This window comes from Panthera pardus, unplaced genomic scaffold, assembly GCF_024362965.1.
Source record: "Panthera pardus isolate Hobbes unplaced genomic scaffold, ASM2436296v1 HiC_scaffold_18, whole genome shotgun sequence".
In the NCBI taxonomy this organism is placed as follows: Eukaryota; Metazoa; Chordata; class Mammalia; order Carnivora; family Felidae; genus Panthera; species Panthera pardus.
In genome coordinates this window covers 8,154,642-8,175,667 of record NW_026526743.1, presented here as the reverse complement: position 1 = coordinate 8,175,667, position 21,026 = coordinate 8,154,642, and the positions used below count along the sequence as shown (strand labels likewise).

The 21,026-nt window shown below is 39.3% G+C and overlaps 2 protein-coding genes across 2 annotated transcripts in view; both read left to right on the top strand.

Moving 5' to 3' along the window:
• The first annotated feature begins 1,461 nt into the window (after positions 1–1,461).
• The window catches only part of LOC109259246 (zinc finger protein 678-like), an 88,360-nt gene continuing 68,795 nt past the window's right edge, over positions 1,462–21,026 (top strand). The window contains 1 exon segment of the mRNA XM_053905807.1: positions 1,462–2,549. Coding sequence (XP_053761782.1) covers positions 2,535–2,549 — 15 coding nt within the window. The 5' untranslated portion in view covers positions 1,462–2,534.
• Positions 5,604–6,397, top strand: LOC128778082 (KRAB domain-containing protein 5-like; the record flags this gene model as incomplete). Its single annotated transcript, XM_053906446.1, has 2 exons — positions 5,604–5,736; positions 6,236–6,397. Coding segments are annotated over 2 exons (243 nt in total), but the record flags the coding sequence as incomplete, so codon positions are not given.

Genomic DNA, 21,026 nt, shown 5'->3' with positions numbered 1-21,026 from the left:
GTTTCTTGTGTTGTTAATTTTAACCATTTTGGCAGGTGGGAAGTGGTATCTCATCCGTGTTTTGATTTGTGTTGCCATGATGATGAGGGATGTTGATCATCTTTACATGTGTCTGTTAGTATTCTGGCTATCTTCTCTCAAAAAGTGTCTATTCATGTCTTTTGCCCATTTCTTACCTGGGTTGCTTGATTTGTGGGTGTTGACTTTGAGAAGTTTTATAGATTTAGACTTTTCATTCATGTCTCAATTACTGTGTTATCCCCCTCTTTTCAAATAATTGGGTAAGGTTTGTCCTGTTTTAGTAAAGCATATGCACTTTCAACTGTAAGAGAGAAGTTTGGAATCAAACTTCAGAAATGAACAAACAGTCCCAGAGAGTTTCAGAATTGGTACTTAGTTTCAGGTTTTTGATTTCCAGGATGTCTTGAAATCTAGTCCTTGTTCTCACAGCAGGTGACTTAAATATCTAAGCTGGTTTTGAGCAAACTGCAATTTTTCTTTGGGCACCTGATGTCTCTTTAAAGCCACAAGTTTTCACAGGTGTATGCTGGTGTCATGCAAAGAACCTTGAGAAGGGGAGCAGAGAATGAAATTATGTCATACTATAACAAAGGAGAGCCTGCATAAAACTTACTGTCATGTAGTATAACATTTAAGGTTGTCACATATAGAATGGACCCTCTGTGGAACCCTGAGGCGTTACTCAACAGGTGTATTGCCATTCCTCCCAACTGAAGGTAAAAAGTACTGGCTATCCTTATCAACTGGACTATTTTGAAAAGGACTGCATTGGTGTTTCAGAGAACAATCAGTTTTCAGTGGGAATCGACATCACTAGTGGATGAACGTTGGGAACAAAAGATAAAGACAGATAGCAATGTTATTTTTTGCTCAGGGGTCCTAATCAAACTTCCATCCTCAGCCTTTGGGTTTTCTCTCAGGTACAATAGGGGTCATACAGGGACTAGTATCTGCTTCCCTTGCCAGGACTCTCCTTCCCAGGAACCTCCTATCCCCTGGAACCTCCACCCCATGCTCTCCAGGCCCTGCCCCCCATGGCTGCCATGGGCTGAAGTCCTGGCCTTCGATGCAGCTGTGGCCCAAGATGGCTTGAGCATGACCATTGATCTACAGCCTAAGCCTTGTATTCCTCTATTATGTGCTTGCTGCACTGTTGGGTTTCCTTATTTATGGGGCAATGATTAATTCAGGGCAGAGATTTTGACGGATCTATTTGAAGCTTGATGAGTGATGCACTGTGGAGTGTGCCAGTATCAGTTGAACATTTTCCTCACAAGAACATTGGTAGCTCATTGAATAGGACTGATCATTTGATCAGTACCACTAACCTCAGCTAAAGCGCCATCAGAGACAGAGCATAGACAACACGTTGAAATGTCATTTATCTCCCCTTGTTTCCAAATGTGGTTACTGCTGTCAAATCTAGATTTTCCTTCCCCCTTTTTGGGAAAAAGAAATTCTGGCATGACATTTTTCAAAGAAATCTCAGTCCAGTAAATGAATTGGGGCAGGTAAACTAAGGAGAAATGGGTGTGTAATGCTCAAAAGGCCTAGATACAAAGGAATAAGTTCATAGACTGGGACCCGTTGCTATTTATGGGAGACCCGTGTTTTTTTAACTGATTTAAGGTCTCTGAGGCAGGGGCTGCTGGTAGCACTGGGTTTGAGCACTAAGAGTGTAGCTCAGGTATCAATAAGGACAAAGGGAGATTTATCCCCAAGGCACAGAGTAGTTTCTCCAAGCCAATTGACAGGGAGGACTAGGAAGACACCTGTGGTTCCTTGGAGCCCTGTGTTTGGGAAGTAGGAAGACATGGAAAAGGTTGGCTAAAGAGCTGAAGGTGTGTTTGGCTCTTAAATTTGTAACTCTCTTTTTTCCAATGTCCAGAAACTCTGATCACTGGGGAAGAAATGGGTTTAAACCTGGATAATAACCAAAGCCTTCCTTACTGCTCTAAATGGTTCCCAAAGGCATCCCGTGTGGAGTTTCAAAACCCACCCTTGCTGTTGCCCCCCTCCTCAGGTTCTGTCAATTGTTGTGGTTGGAAACAACAGTGTCGAATTAATTAAGTGCTCCAGGTGATTCTCCCTGAGGCCAGAGTCAGTCGGCAAGGCTTCCCATTAATTTATGAGATTTGAGTGCAGGCTTTTGCTCAAGAAGAGGTAATGTAGTCTCGTCTACATGAGTGTGGGAGGATTAGGTCTGCGCAGCACACTGTTCCTATGCTGTAGAAGAATTTATGGGTGTCTGTGGGAGTGAGCCACTGAAACTATACAAGGAAAACTCAGAGGTTGGGCTCCAAGTACGTAGTCTCCGTTTCTGAAAAGTTCTGACACAAAAAACTAGCAAGTTTGGTCCTCCTGCATTTCAAAGTTCCGCCTGCCAGTGAGCACTTTTCTGGTGAAGATGTTCTGTTGGTGCCTTTGAGGACATTTTCTCCTGATTCAGATGTGATTTCTCCAGAAATACCTTCTGAAAAAGAAATCTAGAGGATGAGGGGAAAGAAGAAGAAATGGCCAGCTCTCAGGTAAGCCTGGTGTTTCAGGTCGGAGGCTGTCATCTTTTCCCCCCTAAAATTCCATGCGTTTAGAAACCGCAAATGTTGATTTCTCTGTGTTTGGTGTTTCTGCCTTATGTTTTCACTAAAGCTTTACAACCTTCTCAGGAACAATACTCAAGGTTAGGTCTTTAGAACTCTTCTCCCCCATAACCGGGAGTCTTCTCTACATTCTCCAACCAGGCTTTCACTAGGACATCAACACTTGTCACTTTGAGGTAAAGTCCTGCAAGTATTGCAAACATTCCCTTTAGGACAGATCCAAAAGGGAAGTTGTTGAGTCCAAGATTCCAGTTGATGATGGGGTCTGGTGGTGGGATTTCATTCAAGGAGAACCGTTCCCCTTTAGGTCCCCCATTTAGTACCTCTCTGTAGAGCAGGATGAAGAAAATGAAAAATACAAGGCCCCCAGTATCTTAGGAGTCCTCTTAAGCATATGGGAATCCTTCTGGAGACCTTCCTTTTGCCTTTCCCTCCCCTGGCTGCAGTGTCACTCTTCACAACCCCACTGTGGATCTTGGTGCCCACATGTCCTCTCTTTGTGTTATAATAAAACTACCTTTTTGGACCAAATACTAAATGCAAAAAAAACAGAGAATGGATATGAGGCCTGAATAACTTGGAAACTTAAAAAAGGATGGGGGGGAGCAGTATGGTTTGTAAAATGTGAAAAAGATACTCTGTTTAAAATATATTAGACATACAGGACAGGGAAACAGCCGTCTAAATGTGGTGCTTCTCCCATTCAGATGGGGGCTCCCAAATATGGGTCACTGATCCTGTGGAAGCCGAGGGCATGAGTGGTGAAAAGAACTCACCTCTAGCAGAATAAGACATTAGATTTATGAATACATGAATACACCTCAAGGGAGTGGTGGGAAGCACAGCAGAGGAGAGGCTCCTGCCTTGAGGCAGTGACTTGGGGCTGGTTTTGCTGGAGGAAGATGAGTATGTATGGTGACTTATGGAATTTGCCCTCATGTGGTAATTCTGCCTGGTTGTAAGTACCCATATGTTAGTTAGTTAGGGCCTATAGATATTTTGAGGCAGGTCACCTGCTGGACCTGCCTCTCTTCAGCCAGGTGGGCCCTGTGGACTCCTCTACAATCCGTTGCTTGAAACTGCCTCAAAGCAGGCTCTACTAAAAGTATATGTGATTGAAGTTTGTATAAATCCACTGTATTCTCTCATAATTAGACTATCAGATTCACTGTTTGGGGGCCAACAGAACACACCAGGGATCGTGTGTCCTTTGGTGTGTCTTAGGCACTGATAGCAATTTGTTTCCTTACACTTCGTGTTCACTTCTTTAACTGGCCTGGTTCACTCTGCCAGATCTCTCCCTTATAACGTTCATCCTCCCCCCCTCCCCCATCTTTGCTAAGGATCTTAGATTTACTGAGCGATGTGCAGAAGCCATCACATTTCAGCTGGAAACTTCTTTCTTCTGAGTTTCTCTTTGCTTGTAGTTTCTGGTGGGGAGAACTAAGGCAAAAGAAGTGTAGCTTCAATTAAATTTCCTTACACTTTGGAGCCCATTGATAAAGGAATGTCATACTCTGCCTGTCTCAAGTATTTAATAAAAATTAAACATTAAGGTATGATAGCAGCTATGATTTACTTGAGGAAGGGCATATCCTGTCATTGAGTTGCAAAGTATAAAGAAATTTAATTGAAGCTACACGACTCTTGACTTTGTGTCCCTCATCATTGCCCCCCTTGAACAACGTAGACCCTTACATCTTTAAGGTTGTTAAAGTGGAAGGTCTCCGCTTCTGTAACTTCTTCCTGATGAATCAGTTCCTACCTATGAGTGAAGATTAGTCAGTTGGGAATTTAGTAGGAGTTAGGAAGGTTAAGGCAGCTGTCTTTAGACTTGACAAAATGTGGGAGTTTCCTTGAGGAGAATGAATCATCTGTCCCCTTGAAGTTGTGTCACTGAAAGAGTCTCATCACCAGGTGGAGAGGAAAAGAAAATAGCAAAACATGATAAAGTACAAAAAGAAAAAAAATGCCAAAATAAATTTTTATTTTCCTCCACAGTCTTGTCACAGAAATACCCTTTTAATTACTGCCTTATATTTTCAGAAAATGAAAACAATAACACAAAAGTTGACATATTTGTGTGTTTTAATCCTCAAATATAATAGAGTCATAGTGCAGCAGCTGGGGTTGTCACACACAGGAAGCTTGATTTCAGCCAATAAGGAGATCAGAGGGAATAACCTCCAAAGGAGAGACTCACAGAGTAAGGGGGTTGGGGCGATGATTTGCTTTTATTTATTTATTTATTTATTTATTTATTTGTTTTTTAATTTTTTTTTAATTTTTTTTTTTGAGACAGAGAGAGACAGAGCATGAGCAGGGGAGGGGCAGGGAGAGAGGGACACACAGAATCCGAAGCGGGCTCCAGGCTCTGAGCTGTCAACACAGAGCCTGACGCGGGGCTCGAACCCACGGCCCAAGAGATCATGACCTGAGCCAAATTCGGACGCTCAACCGACTGAGCCACCCAGGCGCCCCTGATTTCCTTTTATTTAAGATTCGGGTGGACAATTAGGAAGTAGAGCCTTGTCATTTTACCTGAACTGGGCATAAGGTGGCACACGTACCTTAAGAGGACACTTCCATACATACGTTGTGTGTTACGCAAGGTTTGTTTTCCCCCTTGGGTGGAGATTTTGCTATTACAAGGAGGTCAAGGGAACTGTCCTCCCTGAGTTCACTCCATCATCCATCTGCATAGGGGTTAAGCTCAACGTGGCCTGCCCAAGCTCTTCCTTGGGGCGGTCATTCCATTTTGTTGAATGTTTTCTGTTTCCATGACAGGAGACTGTGTCCACAGGGTGTTTTGCCAGAAGTAGAAGAAAGAGGTTAAGTAAAATGAGGGAGTACGGTCATTGGGTACAAGCAGGTAAGCGGTGAACGTCAGTTCTTATAGTCTAGCTGATGACATTCATTTCCCTTTCATCTTAGGTACCATTGTGAACACTGCCAATGGCCACTGGATGACTGTTGTATTTATTTCAGGGACTCCTGACCTTCAGGGATGTGGCCATAGAATTCTCTCAGGAGGAATGGGGATGCTTGAACCACAGTCAGCGGGAGCTGCACAGGGATGTGATGTTAGAGACCTATGGACACCTCCTCTTCTTGGGTGAGGATATCTCCTTCTAGATTTCCCAAACCCAGCAAGGGTTTTGTTCGTTCCTTTGAAGACTGTCTCTTGGAAGCTTCTTCTTTGTATGACTGGGATTCAGATCCCTGCAGCAAGGGAAGGAAATGGGGATTTGTAGATGTAGAGAAATATCTTCATGATGTTTCCTTTTCAGCTTCAGCCTCCCTTTTTTAAGATGCCATCACCATTTCTGCAGATTGATGGCAATTCTAAACATTGAGTGGCAAAAGACAGTATGGCCCACATCTTAAACTCCAACTTTTACTGCTTATTGTATTGGTAGTATTTGGAAGGCTGGTCATGATGTGAATATTTGAAACTCCTCCTGCATGTTCTAAAGGGGCTCTTTCTTGCACAAGAGTGTTTGAGAAATCATTTTTTAGAATTCTTCAATGTCCTCTCTTGTCGGCTGAGTACAATACTGAGTTGAAAGGTAGAATCTCCAGCAGTATTGCTATTCCTTTCTTCTGATAAACAGGTCTCATTGTGTCAAAACCAGACCTGGTCATCGTTTTGGAGCAAGAGGAGGAGCTGTGGGGTGTGAAGAGAAAGGAGACAGTAGCCTCACACTCAGGTAGGTGGGAGTGAAGCACATGACACACGTGAGGTCCAAATGTGAAGGAGGAAGATAGATCTTAAAATGTTGTTCAGGTAGCTCTCCTTGAATGGAGTTTCATTTGTGAAGCCTAGTTTGATGTCTTTCCCTCTCACAGAGGGACATCTGCTCTCTAACACATCATGCTCCTTGATTCTCCAAGGATTCTCCTTCAGCTCCAGTGAAGGTCTACCACATCCCCGGTGAGGATCTCCATAATCTGAGAGCTTCTCCATTGCTGTGAGAGCCCTAGAGGATCTCTCTGTATTTCTGAGGAACTCTATGCTAAGCCATTTCTGAATTCTGTTTTGCTTCTTGTGACAAGTGTGTCAAGGTAGTAGTGGGCATATTGGGTTTTGATGCAGAAATGTGGGGAACATTGGAGACAGAGATCACATGTTTTCTGGCTTATGCTTTCCAAAGTTCCAGAGGATTTTATCTTAATTGTACACAATTGAGGCTCAGTAATTTCATGAGATCACAGAACACCTCCCTCAAATGAGAAAATCTAATCCTTTATTTCACACCAAAATTTCACTTGTCTTTGTATTAACCAACATTTGAAATTTGCACTCTGTGTGTTCTATTGCTCAATGATGAAATAATTTAACACATCTCTGTGTCTCCTAGCATGTTTCCATGTTAATGCCATAAAGCAGCTATAACATTTAGAAGTTAGATCTCACAGCCTATAATAAAGTCTCAATGGTTACCTTATTTCCTAGTAATTGCATCATTTTATACTTTTAGTAGGTATACTAAATACTTTATACTTTAGTAGGAAGTTCCTGTGACTTTTTCATAAGTGTTTGTACTTTGAAATAATTTGTATATGAGACACATCTCGAAATTTTTTGAATCAAAAGTTCTATATGATATGGGTATGTGCCATATAAGACATGAGTTAGTGGGTGCCTGAATGGCTCAGTCAATTGGGCATTGGAATTTGGCTCAGTTCATGATCTCACAGTTGGGGAATTAGAGCCTAGAATGGGCTGTCTGCTGTCCTTGTGGAGCCTGCTCTAGATCACCTGTCCCTTCTCCCTTTGCCCCTCCTTTGCCCGTGTGCTCTCGCTCTCTCTCTCAATAATAAATAAACATTTAAAGAAGAAATTCCATATAAAAAAAGGATTGTTCACCAAAAAAAGGATTGTTCATAAATGTTATTTTACTTCAGAAAAAATTAATCACAAGATTATTCTTCTACTTTCTCAGAATGTATCTGAATTTCATCCCAGATATTTATTTGTTTATAAAGTGATTGTCAGGATATTTTCCAACTTTGGCAGTGTTTGTTGATTTAGAAAGTTTTGTGCTAGTCAGCTTGGTTCTAAACAATGGATTATACCCTTACACTCTGTGTAAGAGGAGGAATATATTAAGAAAATAATACATTTTTAATATGTTTTAAGTGCTTATTTGTAAAATTTTTCATTAGAGCATTTTATGCTTGATATAAAAAAAAATACCTTTCCTGTTTTACGGTCAATGAAGACATGCCAACAATCCAAATGCTCCTTTTTCATGGGTACATAGTCGCAGTTTAAAATTATAGTTATATGGTAGGTTTCCTTTGAAAGGCTTAATCTATTTTTTTTTATGTAGACTGTGGTTAAATTTTGTCTTATTCTGGTTTTGCATTCTATAATAATGTACTTTCTTTTGTATGGGACTTTCCCCACGAGGTGGTTGTGGTTTCATTTACCTGTGTATCTTGTTACAGGATGACAATGTTCATCTAGTGCATTTTAAGACAATGTGAGTTTAAGTCAATTATGAATCAACCAGGCCCCTTACCAATAAATTTATGTATGTATTTCTTGGTATAAATATGACCCATACATACTTTGGGACTCATCTTCTTTCCTTCCTTGGTTAGTGGTCAGTAAATGTTTTATCATGTCTAGGTGAATTGTCATAATAATAGACAACTAATGTCTTGGTGAGTCATCATAACAGATAAATAATTTCATCATGTATTTATTGGTGACCTTATATTCTTCTTGCGTGAGAGGATTACTTTTGTGCATTGAAAGTCATTTTTCAACATTCTATACCTGCAGGGTGCCTGGGTGACTCAATCTATTAAGGATCTGAGTCTTGATTTTGGCTCAGGTCATGAACTCAGGGTCATGAGATTGAGTCCCATGTTAGGCTATGAGCTAAGAATGGAACGTGCTTCGGATTCTCTCTCTCTCTCTCTCTCTCTCTCTCTCTCTCTCTCGCTTCCTCCCTCCCTCTCTCGTTCTGCCCTTCCCCTGCTCTCTCTATCTCTCTCTCTCATGTATGTATGTGTGTATATTACACACACACACATATTCTGTACCTTTGTATCAAATTTAGATTTTTTATCCTTATTTGTGGTCTTATACTCATGACATGCTTTGGTACCATTCTCTTCAACTTTTCCAACTTCTGTAGTATTTTCTCTGTGGTTACATAGAGATTACATAAAACATGTATACAAACACATTTTAAACTGATATTCTCAATTGCATACAAAATTATTCTACATATCACCTCCACCCCTGCACCCACCTTAAAATACTGATAATACAATTTCTGTCTTTTAATATGTACTTACCTAGATTGATGATTTTTGTACTCTTTTTTTTTTTAATTTGTTTATTTAGAGACAATCGGCAGGGAAGGGGCAGAGATAGGTGGGGATAGAGGATCAGAAGTAGGCTCTGTGCTGACAAAACAGAACCTGATGTGGGGCTCAAACTCAACCTGTGAGATCATGACCTGAGCTGAAGTCTGTTGCTTACCATACTGAACCACCCAGGCACCGCTGATTTTTTATACTCTCATTGAAAAAGATACTGTAGCAGAAACTAAAGTGACTTGTGCTCGCTCATTACAACATGACAGATTTGTGTATTTTTTATAAATTTTTAATGAGTTTTTATTTTTGAGACAAAGACATTGCAAATGGGGGAGAGGCAGAGAGACAGAGACACAGAATCCGAAGCAGACTCCACGCTCTGTCAGCACAGAACCCAAAGTGGGGGCAAAACTCATGGACCTTGAGATCCTGACCTGAGCCAAAGTCAGTCACTTAACCAACTGAGTCGCCCAGGCTCCCCAATTGTATAAATTTTTACATTTAGCAGAGGGCTTTATGTTCTCATGTGTTTTTAGTTATTGTTTAGAATCCTATTATTTCAACCTGAAGGACCTCCTTTAATGTGTCTTGTAGGAGAGGTCTACTTGGAAACGTAGAGGGGTTCTTACTTGGGAAAGTCTCCATTTCTACATTCATGAAAAACAGTTTGGACACGTAGGGTATTCTTAGTGGATATGTTTTGAACTTTCAATACCTGAATACACGGGCCTGTGCGCTTCTTCCTATAAGATCTGCTAATCATCCCACTGAGCTTACAGGAGCTCTCTTGGACGAGATGAGTGGCTTTTGCCATGCTGGTTCAAATTTCTCTTCTCGCCTGTGAGTTTTGATAGGCTAATTATAAGGTGTCACCGTGTTCACGTCTTGACATTTACCCTACTATGAATTCACTGCGCTTGTTACATTTGTCTCTTCTTTCCACATACAAGACTTGAGCTCTTCATATCAATGCTCTTCCCCTTTCCCTCCCCTCTCCTCAGGGGTTCCCTTAATATACATATTGGATGGCTCTTGGTGTCCCATGAGTCCCTAGACCCTGTCCTTTGATTCTTAGCAGGTAATTGAACACAAGAGTGCTTTAGGTTGTCTGATTCTTTCTTTTACTTGATGAAGTCTGTTGTTGACCCCTTAGTGTATTTTTAAATTCAGCAATTGTACTCTTCATCTCTCAATTTCTTGTTCATTGTTGGTGATATGTTCTGTTTCCTTGGCTTTACATTTTGGTCATGAATAGTTTTCCTGCTATCATTTAGTTACCTACCTATTTTTATTCTTCCCCCATGAGCATCTTTATGACGGTTATTTTGAATGCCTTGTCAGTCAATTAATAGTGCTTGTAATTTAGGGCCACTTTTGGAGATGTATTTTCTTCCTCCAATTGGAACACAAAATCCTATTTCTTTGTATCCTTTTATATCTTTGGTTGACATTTGGGAATTAAAAAGCAAACAAACAAAAACCCACGAAAACAATGAAAACAAAACAAAACAGAAAAGTGAAAATAACAGCCTCTGGGCCCAGGATTATGGACTTGGTTTGTACAGAGGAACACAAAGTACAGTAATTCTAGGTACAGTGACACATGTTCTGGGCATTTGTCACGTCTGAGTTTCTGTAACTGCTAAGGTAAAAAGTGTAGTTACTCTTTGGAGACCATGATACCTTCCTCTCTCATTCTTCAGCTCTGTAGTCTCCCCAGTGTTTGAACAAATGCTCACCTTTTGTCTGAGCACCCACCATAGTGTATCCAGAGGGTGCTCTCATTCCTTCTGCTTCCCATGCCGTGCATGACAGAAACAAGTCCCTCAAGACAGCAAAGAAACCAGATCGTTGAACATACATTTGTTTCTCTCCTCGACAGAGGGAAGACTTTTGTCACTGTGTTGTCATGGAGTGTCAGGCAGCTCTCATGGAGAGTGGGCAGCTGTTGTAGGCAAGTGTCCTAAACGTTCTTTGTCTTTTCACTGTGACTCTTCTTCCTTTGTACTTGTCTGGGTGTGTGTATTCTCCTAATGGACTTCTGGAGCCCTCAAAAACTCCTTTGGTCTATTTGTGTCTCCAAGGAGGAGCAAAGTCCTGGTGCTTCCTATTTCTTCATTCTGCTGATGTCCTATCATGGATATTACTTTTACACATTAGCATACTTACATATATGCAATGTAGTAAGTGTGATGACTTCTTTTGTATCTTTTAGTTGTGTCTTCCCATAACACCCTAGGCTTGTTGGTCGACAACCAAGAAGAGTCCTTTGGTACAGTGATATGGGAAAAAGTAGACACTGTGGCCCTGAGTATTTAAACTTAAGGGATGATGGGGAAGGTGATGGGGTGTAGGGAAATGCAGAATGTTTATTATGAGGGATATAACCAAACAGGCACAATTACTGGTAATGAAATGCTACTGCTAGAAGAGATCAAGGATAAAAAACCTTCTGGGGAAAACCTCACCTTAACTCATTATATTTGGAGAATAATGTCTTTGGAGCAAAAGTCAAAAATCCAGTTTTTAAAGAGACATATTCTCTGGAAGGACATTTGGAAATTCTGAAAAGTCACCTAGCCCATACTGAAAGTATTCCAAATATAAAATTGGATTAACCACTGACTGAAACAATTCTGTGAGTTACACATTTGAAAAGGGAGATAAAAATTTTAAATGTGATTGATTTGAGAAGTCCTGCTTGGAGGTCTCATTATTCTTCCACCAACACGTAATCCCCCTGTTCCCAAGGCTCTGATTTTGATAAACACAGGAGGGTTTTATCCAAACATCACTGTTCAATAGTTACAATACAACATTTGATTTGGAGCAACTATTTGTGTGTGTGTTGTTACAAAGGCCTTTAGTTGAGGGCTCTAGCTTCTGTAATTACTGAGGTGTTTATAGTGGAGACAGAAGTTACAAAAGCAATGAGTGTGGGGAAAACATGAATTGAGGGTGAAATGCTAATAAGCATGAGAGAACTCCATCTCCAGAGAACCAGTATAAAAGTAAGAAATGTGAGAAAGTCTTCTATGTAAGCTCGAATCTTCTTGTACATCATTGTATCCTGACTAGAGAGAAGACTTAAAAATGTAGAGATTCTGAGGACCCTGATCACTTAGAGATGTAATTTTGTGGTAGAGTTTTTTCTTACAGTCTAATTAATTACTAAGCACTAAGCAGTATCATTTAAATTACGATAGTTGCATGCCTACATGGATTGAAACACTGAAAAAAGAATTTTAAAAAATGTAGTAACTCTGGGACAGCTTTTAACTAGTCTTCAAAACTCACTCAACAGCAGAGATTTCATAATGGGAAGAAATGTAACAAATTTATACAAGGAGGCGAAGTCCTTACCACTCAAAACTTATCAACCTAAGGAAATACATATTGGGGAGAAGGCTAAATAAAAATATTTAAATATGAGCAAAATTGTTAAGCCCAACTACAAACTTTCTGAACCTCAGGGAGAGCACACTGAATGAAACCCTACAAATACAAAGGATGTGGTGAAGCGTTTAGTTTGTAAGCAAAACTATTCAACATGAGATAATACGTCCTGGGGAGATGACTTATAAATGTCAAGAATATTGGCAGTCTTGACCTGAACTGAACCCTTACGTAACATCAGAGAAGACATACTGGACGGAAACTCTGGAAATGTAATGAATGAGGAAGGACTTTTGGTTTTAACATACACTTCAGTAAATACCAGTGTCTTTATAAAGGGTAAACACGTTACAGATGTAGACATTTGGCAAACTATGGAATGAAAAGGTAAATCTAAGAAAGTCAGAGAATTCACAGCAGGAAGCAATAAGTCAATACCACTTTTCACATATGATTCTAAATCAGAGTGTTTATTTAGAGTAAAACCCAAAGTTTAAACACCGAGAACACTTACATCAGTGTGGGCGTATTGGGCCCTAACCTCCCTCCCCCCAATGGAAAATATATGGGTATCTCTTGAGTCTCCAGAGCTTAAAACCATACCTACTTTTCCATGGAAATAGCTTAGTGTTGACCTGAAGCCTTACATAGAACATTGCTGGTGAATCATCCCATTCTTTTCTTTGTTGTCTGTATTATAAGTGGTATTGTTACAATTAAGTAAGCTTGAGAAAACAAAAGATTAAGGAACCTATAATGAAAACATATTTACAGTAGTTCATTGGATTTATATTTAAAATAATCTCTGTATAAATGGATGCACACTGTTTAGACCCATATTCTTGAATGGTCAGCTATATTTTGGAGATGCCTGAAAGGATCAAGGGGTAATGGATATCTGGGAAGGATAATTATTCTCTCTGTTTCTATTGACCATATCTGAGGGTTTTTTTTTTTTTGCATGGCACATTCTATTATTTTTTTAATTTTTTTTAATGTTTATTTACTTTTGAGACAGAGCGTGAGCAGGGGAGAGGCAGAGAGAGAGTGAGGCACAGAATGTGAAGCAGGTTCCAGGCTCGGAGCTGTCACCACAGAGCCAGATGCGGGGCTCAAACTCACAAATGGCGAGGTCATGACCTAGGCCAAAGTCGGATGCTCAATCGACTGAGCCACCCAGGCGCCCCTGCATGCCATATTTTATTAGTTTTACTCATAGATCATCTCATGCTATGGCTTTATTGCTTATGTCATGCAAAATGTTTTGACTATTGTCTCACAGACACGAGGGTCTCTTTTATGATGGGAAATTCATGCTGACCTACATAGTGTTGGAAGTTCTAGCATCAGCAATCAGACAACAAAAGGAAATCAAAGGCATCAAAATTGGCAAAGATGAAGTTAAGCTTTCACTTTTTTCAGATGACATGATACTATACATGGAAAATCCGATAGACTCCACCAAAAGACTGCTAGAACTGATACATGAATTCAGCAAAGTTGCAGGATACAAAATCAATGTACAGAAATCAGTTGCATTCTTATACACTAACAATGAAGCAACAGAAAGACAAATAAAGAAACTGATCCCATTCACAATTGCACCAAGAAGCATAAAATACCTAGGAATAAATCTAACCAAAGATGTAAAAGATCTGTATGCTGAAAACTATAGAAAGCTTATGAAGGTAATTGAAGAAGATTTAAAGAAATGGAAAGACATTCCCTGCTCATGGATTGGAAGAATAAATATTGTCAAAATGTCAATACTACCCAAAGCTATCTACACATTCAATGCAATCCCAATCAAAATTGCACCAGCATTCTTTTCAAAACGAGAACAAGCAATCCTAAAATTCATATGGAACCACAAAAGGCCCCGAATAGCCAAAGTAATTTTGAAGAAGAAGACCAAAGCAGGAGGCATCACAATCCCAGACTTTAGCCTCTACTACAAAGCTGTCTTCATCAAGACAGCATGGTATTGGCACAAAAACAGACACATAGACCAATGGAATAGAATAGAAACCCCAGAACTAGACCCACAAACGTATGGCCAACTCATCTTTGACAAAGCAGGAAAGAACATCCAATGGAAAAAAGGCAGTCTCTTTAACAAATGGTGCTGGGAGAACTGGACAGCAACATGCAGAAGGTTGAAACTAGACCACTTTCTCACACCATTCACAAAAATAAACTCAAAATGGATAAAGGACCTGAATGTGAGACAGGCAACCATCAAAACCCTAGAGGAGAAAGCAGGAAAAGACCTCTCTGACCTCAGCCGAAGCAATCTCTTACTCGACACATCCCCAAAGGCAAGGGAATTAAAAGCAAAAATGAACTACTGGGACCTTATGAAGATAAAAAGCTTCTGCACAGCAAAGGAAACAACCAACAAAACTAAAAGGCAACCAACAAAATGGGACAAAGATATTTGCAAATGGCATATCGGACAAAGGGCTAGTATCCAAAATCTATAAAGAGCTCACCAAACTCCACACCTGAAAAACAAATAACCCAGTGAAGAAATGGGCAGAAAACATGAATAGACACTTCTTTAAGGAGACATCCAGATGCCCAACAGGCACATGAAAAGATGCTCAACATCGCTCCTTATCAGGGAAATACAAATCAAAACCACACTCAGATATCACCTCACGCCAGTCAGAGTGGCCAAAATGAACAAATCAGGAGACTATAGGTGCTGGAGAGGATGTGGAGAAACGGGAACCCTATTGCACTGTTGGTGGGAATGCAAACTGGTGCAGCCACTCTGGGAAACACTGTGGAGGTTCCTCAGAAAATTAAAAATAGACCTACCCTATGACCCAGCAATAGCACTGCTAGGAATTTACCCAAGGGATACAGGAGTACTGATGCATAGGGGCACTTGTACCTCAATGTTTATAGCAGCACTCTCAACAATAGCCAAATTGTGCAAAGAGCCTAAATGTCCATCAACTGATGAATGGATAAAGAAATTGTGGTTTATATACACAATGGAGTACTACATGGCAATGAGAAAGAACAAAATATGGCCCTTTGTAGCAACGTGGATGGAACTAGAGAGTGTGATGCTAAGTGAAATAAGCCATACAGAGAAAGACAGATACCATATGTTTTCACTCTTATGTGGATCCTGAGAAACGTAACAGAAACCCATGGGGGAGGGGAAGGAAAAAAAAAAAAAAAAAGAGGTTAGAGTGGGAGAGAGCCAAAGCGTAAGAGATTCTTAAAAACTGAGAACAAACTGAGGGTTGATGGGGGGTGGGAGGGAGGGGAGGGTGGGTGATGGGTATTGAGGAGGGCACCTTTTGGGATGAGCACTGGGTGTTGTATGGAAACCAATTTGACAATAAATTTCATATATTGAAAAAAAAAAAGAAATAATAGCAGAAATCTTGGTAATCCTGGAAGGAAACAGACTTCCAGATCCAGGAGTAGCAAAATGGATAAAAACAAAAAAATATATGTTTCCTCTAGGAGACTCATTCAGACATAACTCACCTGCAGATTGACAATGAGGAAATGAAGAAACACATAGCATGCAACGGATGTCAAAAGAAAGTCAGAGTGGCAATACTTCTATCAGACAAACAAGACTTTTTTGTTCTTCTATTGTGTTTATCCTGCTTGGTGTCATAGTAATGCTGGCCTCACAGGATAGTTTGGAATGTGTTCCTGATCTTCCACGCTTTATAGGATTTTGAAAAGATTACCTTTAGTTATTATTTTTTTAAATGTCAGTTAGAATTGACCATGGAATGCATGTGATCTTGGGCTTTTCTGTGCTGAGAGATTTTTGATTCTGAATTCAACTTTCATTCTTCTTTTACCTATAAGAAGATTTCTAAATTTGTGGGTTTAAGGTTCACAATTTAATCTTAGTAACATTTTTAGGAATTAAGTGGATTTTTTTTTTAATGTTCATTTATTTCTGAGAGAAAGAGAGAGTAGAGCAGGCAGAGAAGGTGCAGAGAAAGAGGGAGACACAGAATCAGAAGCAGGCTCTAGACTCTGAGCTCTGAACACAGTGCCTGACCCATGGGTCAAACTCACTAACCCTGTGATCAGGACCTGAGCAGAAGTTGGATGACCAACTGACTGAGCCACCCAAGAGCCCCAGAGGATTTCTTTTCTAAGTTACTTGTTAGGATACAATTGTTTATATAGTTGAAGCATTATCAATTTGTTATTTTTCTGGTTAAACTGGACATTACTTTCAAGGTTATGTTATTTTTTATTCTGGTCTCTATTTTATTTAGTTCTGATTTATCTTTCTAAATAAAATGATTTCAGATTTCCATTTGTTATTTCTTCTCCTACTAAATTTCAGCTAAGAGTCTTCCTATTCTCGATCCTTTTGGTGTAATGTTGTTGACTTCAATGTTTTCATTATTTGAAGCATTTATTTAAAAAATAAATTTTTAAAATTTAAAACTTTAAAAAATAGGAAAATCGAAAGTAGTGAAAAACCTACCAGAAATGAAACAAGCAATGACCAAAATAATATAAAATAAAAATAAGGATTCTTTAGAGTTTTCTAAAGATCATATCATCTGTGAACAGAGATTTTTTTTTTTTTTTTTTTTTTTGAGGTTGTAGCCTTCTTTAGAGTAGTGTATTCCTTTGATTAGGTAACCTGGCAATGCTGGTACCACAGAGTATTTTCATATTTTCTCTTTTCATTCCTTGGAAATACTTGAAGAGATTTAAAGTACTTTCTCATGAGCTGTTTGTTTGAATTCTCCAATGAATTCATCGGACATAGGACTTTTCCTTATTTGGAGTTAGTTTGATTTTTTTGTTTTTCATTTGTTTTGCATGTTTTTTATTACTCTTTAAGTCTACATAGTTGTCAGCGGTAGTGATTTTTTTTTTTCAGGATCGAGTACAGGTCCTTCTACCATTTTTTGAATTCATTCTCATCTCTTGGTATATATTTGTGGGCATATAAGTATCCTCTATTGCCTCTCATAATTATTTTTATTTCAGTCATGTCAGTTATAATGTGTCTACTTTCACTTCACTGCTGCATTTAGTTGGTCTTTTCTCTTTCATTCTGACTTGATTGAAAGGTCTATCAATTTTGTTCATCTTTTCTGAATGCCAACACTTCCTATGGTTGATATGGTCTTAGTTTTACTGTATCCTGTCTTAAGGATTTCACTTTTATGTTTAAGTTTCCTTCTGTGGTGATTTTGGGCTCATGTGGTACTTTTCTTGATTATTCAAGGTATAGGAAAATGATTTGCACGATAGCATGACAATACTACAGAATTATCTATTCGGCTATATGGTCAGTGTCTTGTGTGCAAGGTTATGTGTCCATGGAGAAATGAAGTCCTGATGATTCATTCTCAAACATTTGGCTGACGTTTTCTGATTGATTCTAAGGTTGCACAATAGAAGTCTTCAGTATATTCATCTGAGAGTAGTAAGTGGGATGATTTTACTTTTCTGTTATTTGATATCTTTCAGCTGTATCTTCACAATGCGCCCAGAATTTCCCGCCAAAGCCGTGCTTAGAACCTTCTCTCCAAAAAGTGTCAATGGGTGAACATAGTACCCATGAGAATTTACACTTAATGATAGACTGGGACAACGATGGGGAGAGTGAAGGACATCAAACATATCATGACGGACATTTCCAAATGGAGACATCTGCCCATGAGAAGAATCTCACTGCCCCATATGGTGAAGGATATAAAGCATTTTGCAAAACCTCCCCTTGTAAGTTAGCTACTTCTACAAACCAGTGTGTTTCCGTCACCAAAAACTCACGTCAAAGATTCAAACATATTTATTTGTCGAAAGAAAACTTGGAAAATCTGGGAAGTTACCTCATTCAGGTGGAAAATAAGTACTTGAACCAATTTGAAAATAGGATTGGAATGACCTTTCTGAAAACTATAGATTTAAAAATAAAGAAGAAAGTGTTAAGGGGTGTCAATTTGAGGGGCAAGACACAAAGAAGTCAACCCTACAAAACTATGAGAGTATTTTCAATGGACATAGAATTGCTCCTTGCAGTGAATCTGAGAAAACATTTAACCAGGGCTCAAATGTTAACAAATGTCTGCGTACTCATTTGCCAGACAACCATTTTGAATGTAATAGAGGTAAGGAAGTCTTTTCTCAAAGATCTAAATGTATTATACAGAAGAGTACACATATGAGAGAAAATCCTTATAAATATAATGAATGTGGAAAAGATCTCAAGCAGTCTTCTGATGGTGATCATCAGACGATGTGTGAGGGGAAACACCCATACACATGTTATAAATCTGGAAGTGTGTTTAGTCAGTCACCAAGACTAAATACACATGAGACAATTGGTACTGGAGAGAAAAGGTACATGTGTAAGGACTGTGGCATAGTCTTTCATTGACAGTCAACACGATCTCAACATCAACAAATGCATGCTGGAGAAAAATCATACAAATGTAAAGAGTGTGGTAAAGCCTTTAAGGACTGCTCATCACTAAATAGAACCAGGCAAATCCATAATAAAGACTTGACAAATGTCAACAACGTGGCAAGGTCTTTACAAGGCACTCAATTCTTATTCGCCATCTCAGAATTCATACTGGAGAGAAACTTTACAAACATAAGGAATGTGGCAAGGCCTTTAGCCAGCACTCAAACCTTATTCGACATCACAGAATTCATACTGGAGACAAACCTTACAAATGTAAGGAATGTGGCAAGACCTTTACGGGCACTCAATCCTTACTCAACATCTCAGAATTCATACTGGAGAGAAACCTTACCAATGTACAGAATGTGGCAAGGCCTTTACCAGGCACTCAATCCTTACTCACCATCTCAGAACTCATATTGGAGAGAAACCTTACCAATGGAAGGAATGTGGCAAGGCCTTTAGCCAGCCCTCAATCCTTACTCCACGTCACAGAATTCACATTGGAGAGAAACCTGATAATGTAAAAAGAATGTAAGTCAGTCCCTATAAGTGGTGCCCAGCCCTTACAGGACATCAGAGAATTCCTATTGGAGAGTAGCCATGCAAATGTAAAGAATGTGCAAGCTCTCCCTGCAAGTCACATCTTACTCCACCTTCTAGCTATCACAATGGAGCCAAACTGTGAAATGGAAAGTGGCCACACCTTACCTGCAATTCAATCTTCACTCACTATCACAAAATGCACCCTACATGCAAACCCTAGAAATGTCATGAATGAACAAAGACCCTCATTTTAAATGTACACTTTAGGAAACACAAGAGACTGCATATAAGAAAGTAACTGGAAAGGTAGATTTACAAAAGTATTTCATTGAACATCAAATGTCAATGTTACAGAAATCAAGTAGAAAGGAGTACACCAGTCACTCTATTCAGACATTGCTTCAAAATACTTAAGGAATAATACAGAGTTAGACACTTGGAAAACATATATGCTATTCTGGTTCAAAAGATCTAGGGGATAGGTTTTTGCATAGGTATACTTAATTTCAAAATGTGCTTTTTTTTTTTTTTTTACATTGACCCTATTTGGGATTTGTAAGTAGCAAGTATTAATGTATTCCTACTCTCAAATGACTTCAGAATATTCATTTATTCCTAGTGGGTGTGTGAAACCATGTGGCTGACTGTTGTTGCATCAAAGGTATGAGATGCCCTTCTTCATTAGGTGGGACCCAGGCATGTCTAATTTTCCACAGATGATAAAGGACAGTATGATGCACAACATCTGAAACAAATCTAAATGGAGATGCTGTTTGTGGTTATACCATTGATGTAAGTTGTCATGAGACAGGTGTTGAGAACACCATTGTCCATTTATTAACTCTAAACACTTCCTGCATATTAGAAAGGAAATGTTTTATGATAAGGTCTTAAAGGCAAAGAGGTGGCAGTCCAGTGAACTGATAGATCTTTAAGAGCAGTAGTCAGAGCACATGAGTTGATGTGGCTGCATTGAAGACATCTTCACAGATGGCAGCCAGAGCCTAGCTAACTCTTCCCCCAAATGGCATAAATTGTACATCCACATCTCTCAACAATTACGTCCTGCCTGATATTTATGGAAATCACTACTCCCATGTCATTGTGCCAACACATGAATGCTTTTTTACCACTTGTATTCTATATTTTGAACGATTTGTTGAGTCGAGTGGATTTGAAAGGCATAAATTGGTCTGTGTGAACTTAATATATTTTAATTAATAAAACATAATTGTATTTAATGTGTTAACATGGATGTGTAATGAATGAAGTGTGATCCAACCAGCAATGTTACCACATCCTCTTGTATTTAAGGCTGTAGGTAACTGATGGAATCTATAACTCTTTTCCTAACACAACGGCATAACATACCCAGTAATCCGTTTTCTCCGCGGCCTTAGGATTTACATAATGTGCCATTATTTTTCCTCTCATTTATCCGTGATACCATTTTCTCCTCCTTGAGAATACTGTAATATTATTATGGATATATTATGGAGTCTAGAGGGGTACTGCTGACCTTTTACCTAAGGTCCCCCGTGAAACGCTATTTGGCATTCATTTTGCACAGCCAGTCCATTTGTTTTTAAGTTTATTTATTCTGAGACAGAGCATAAGCATGGGAGGGGCGAAGTAGTGGGGAGAGAATCCCAAGCAACTCTGCTGTCAGCACACAGCCAGACACAAGCTTCAGACCCATT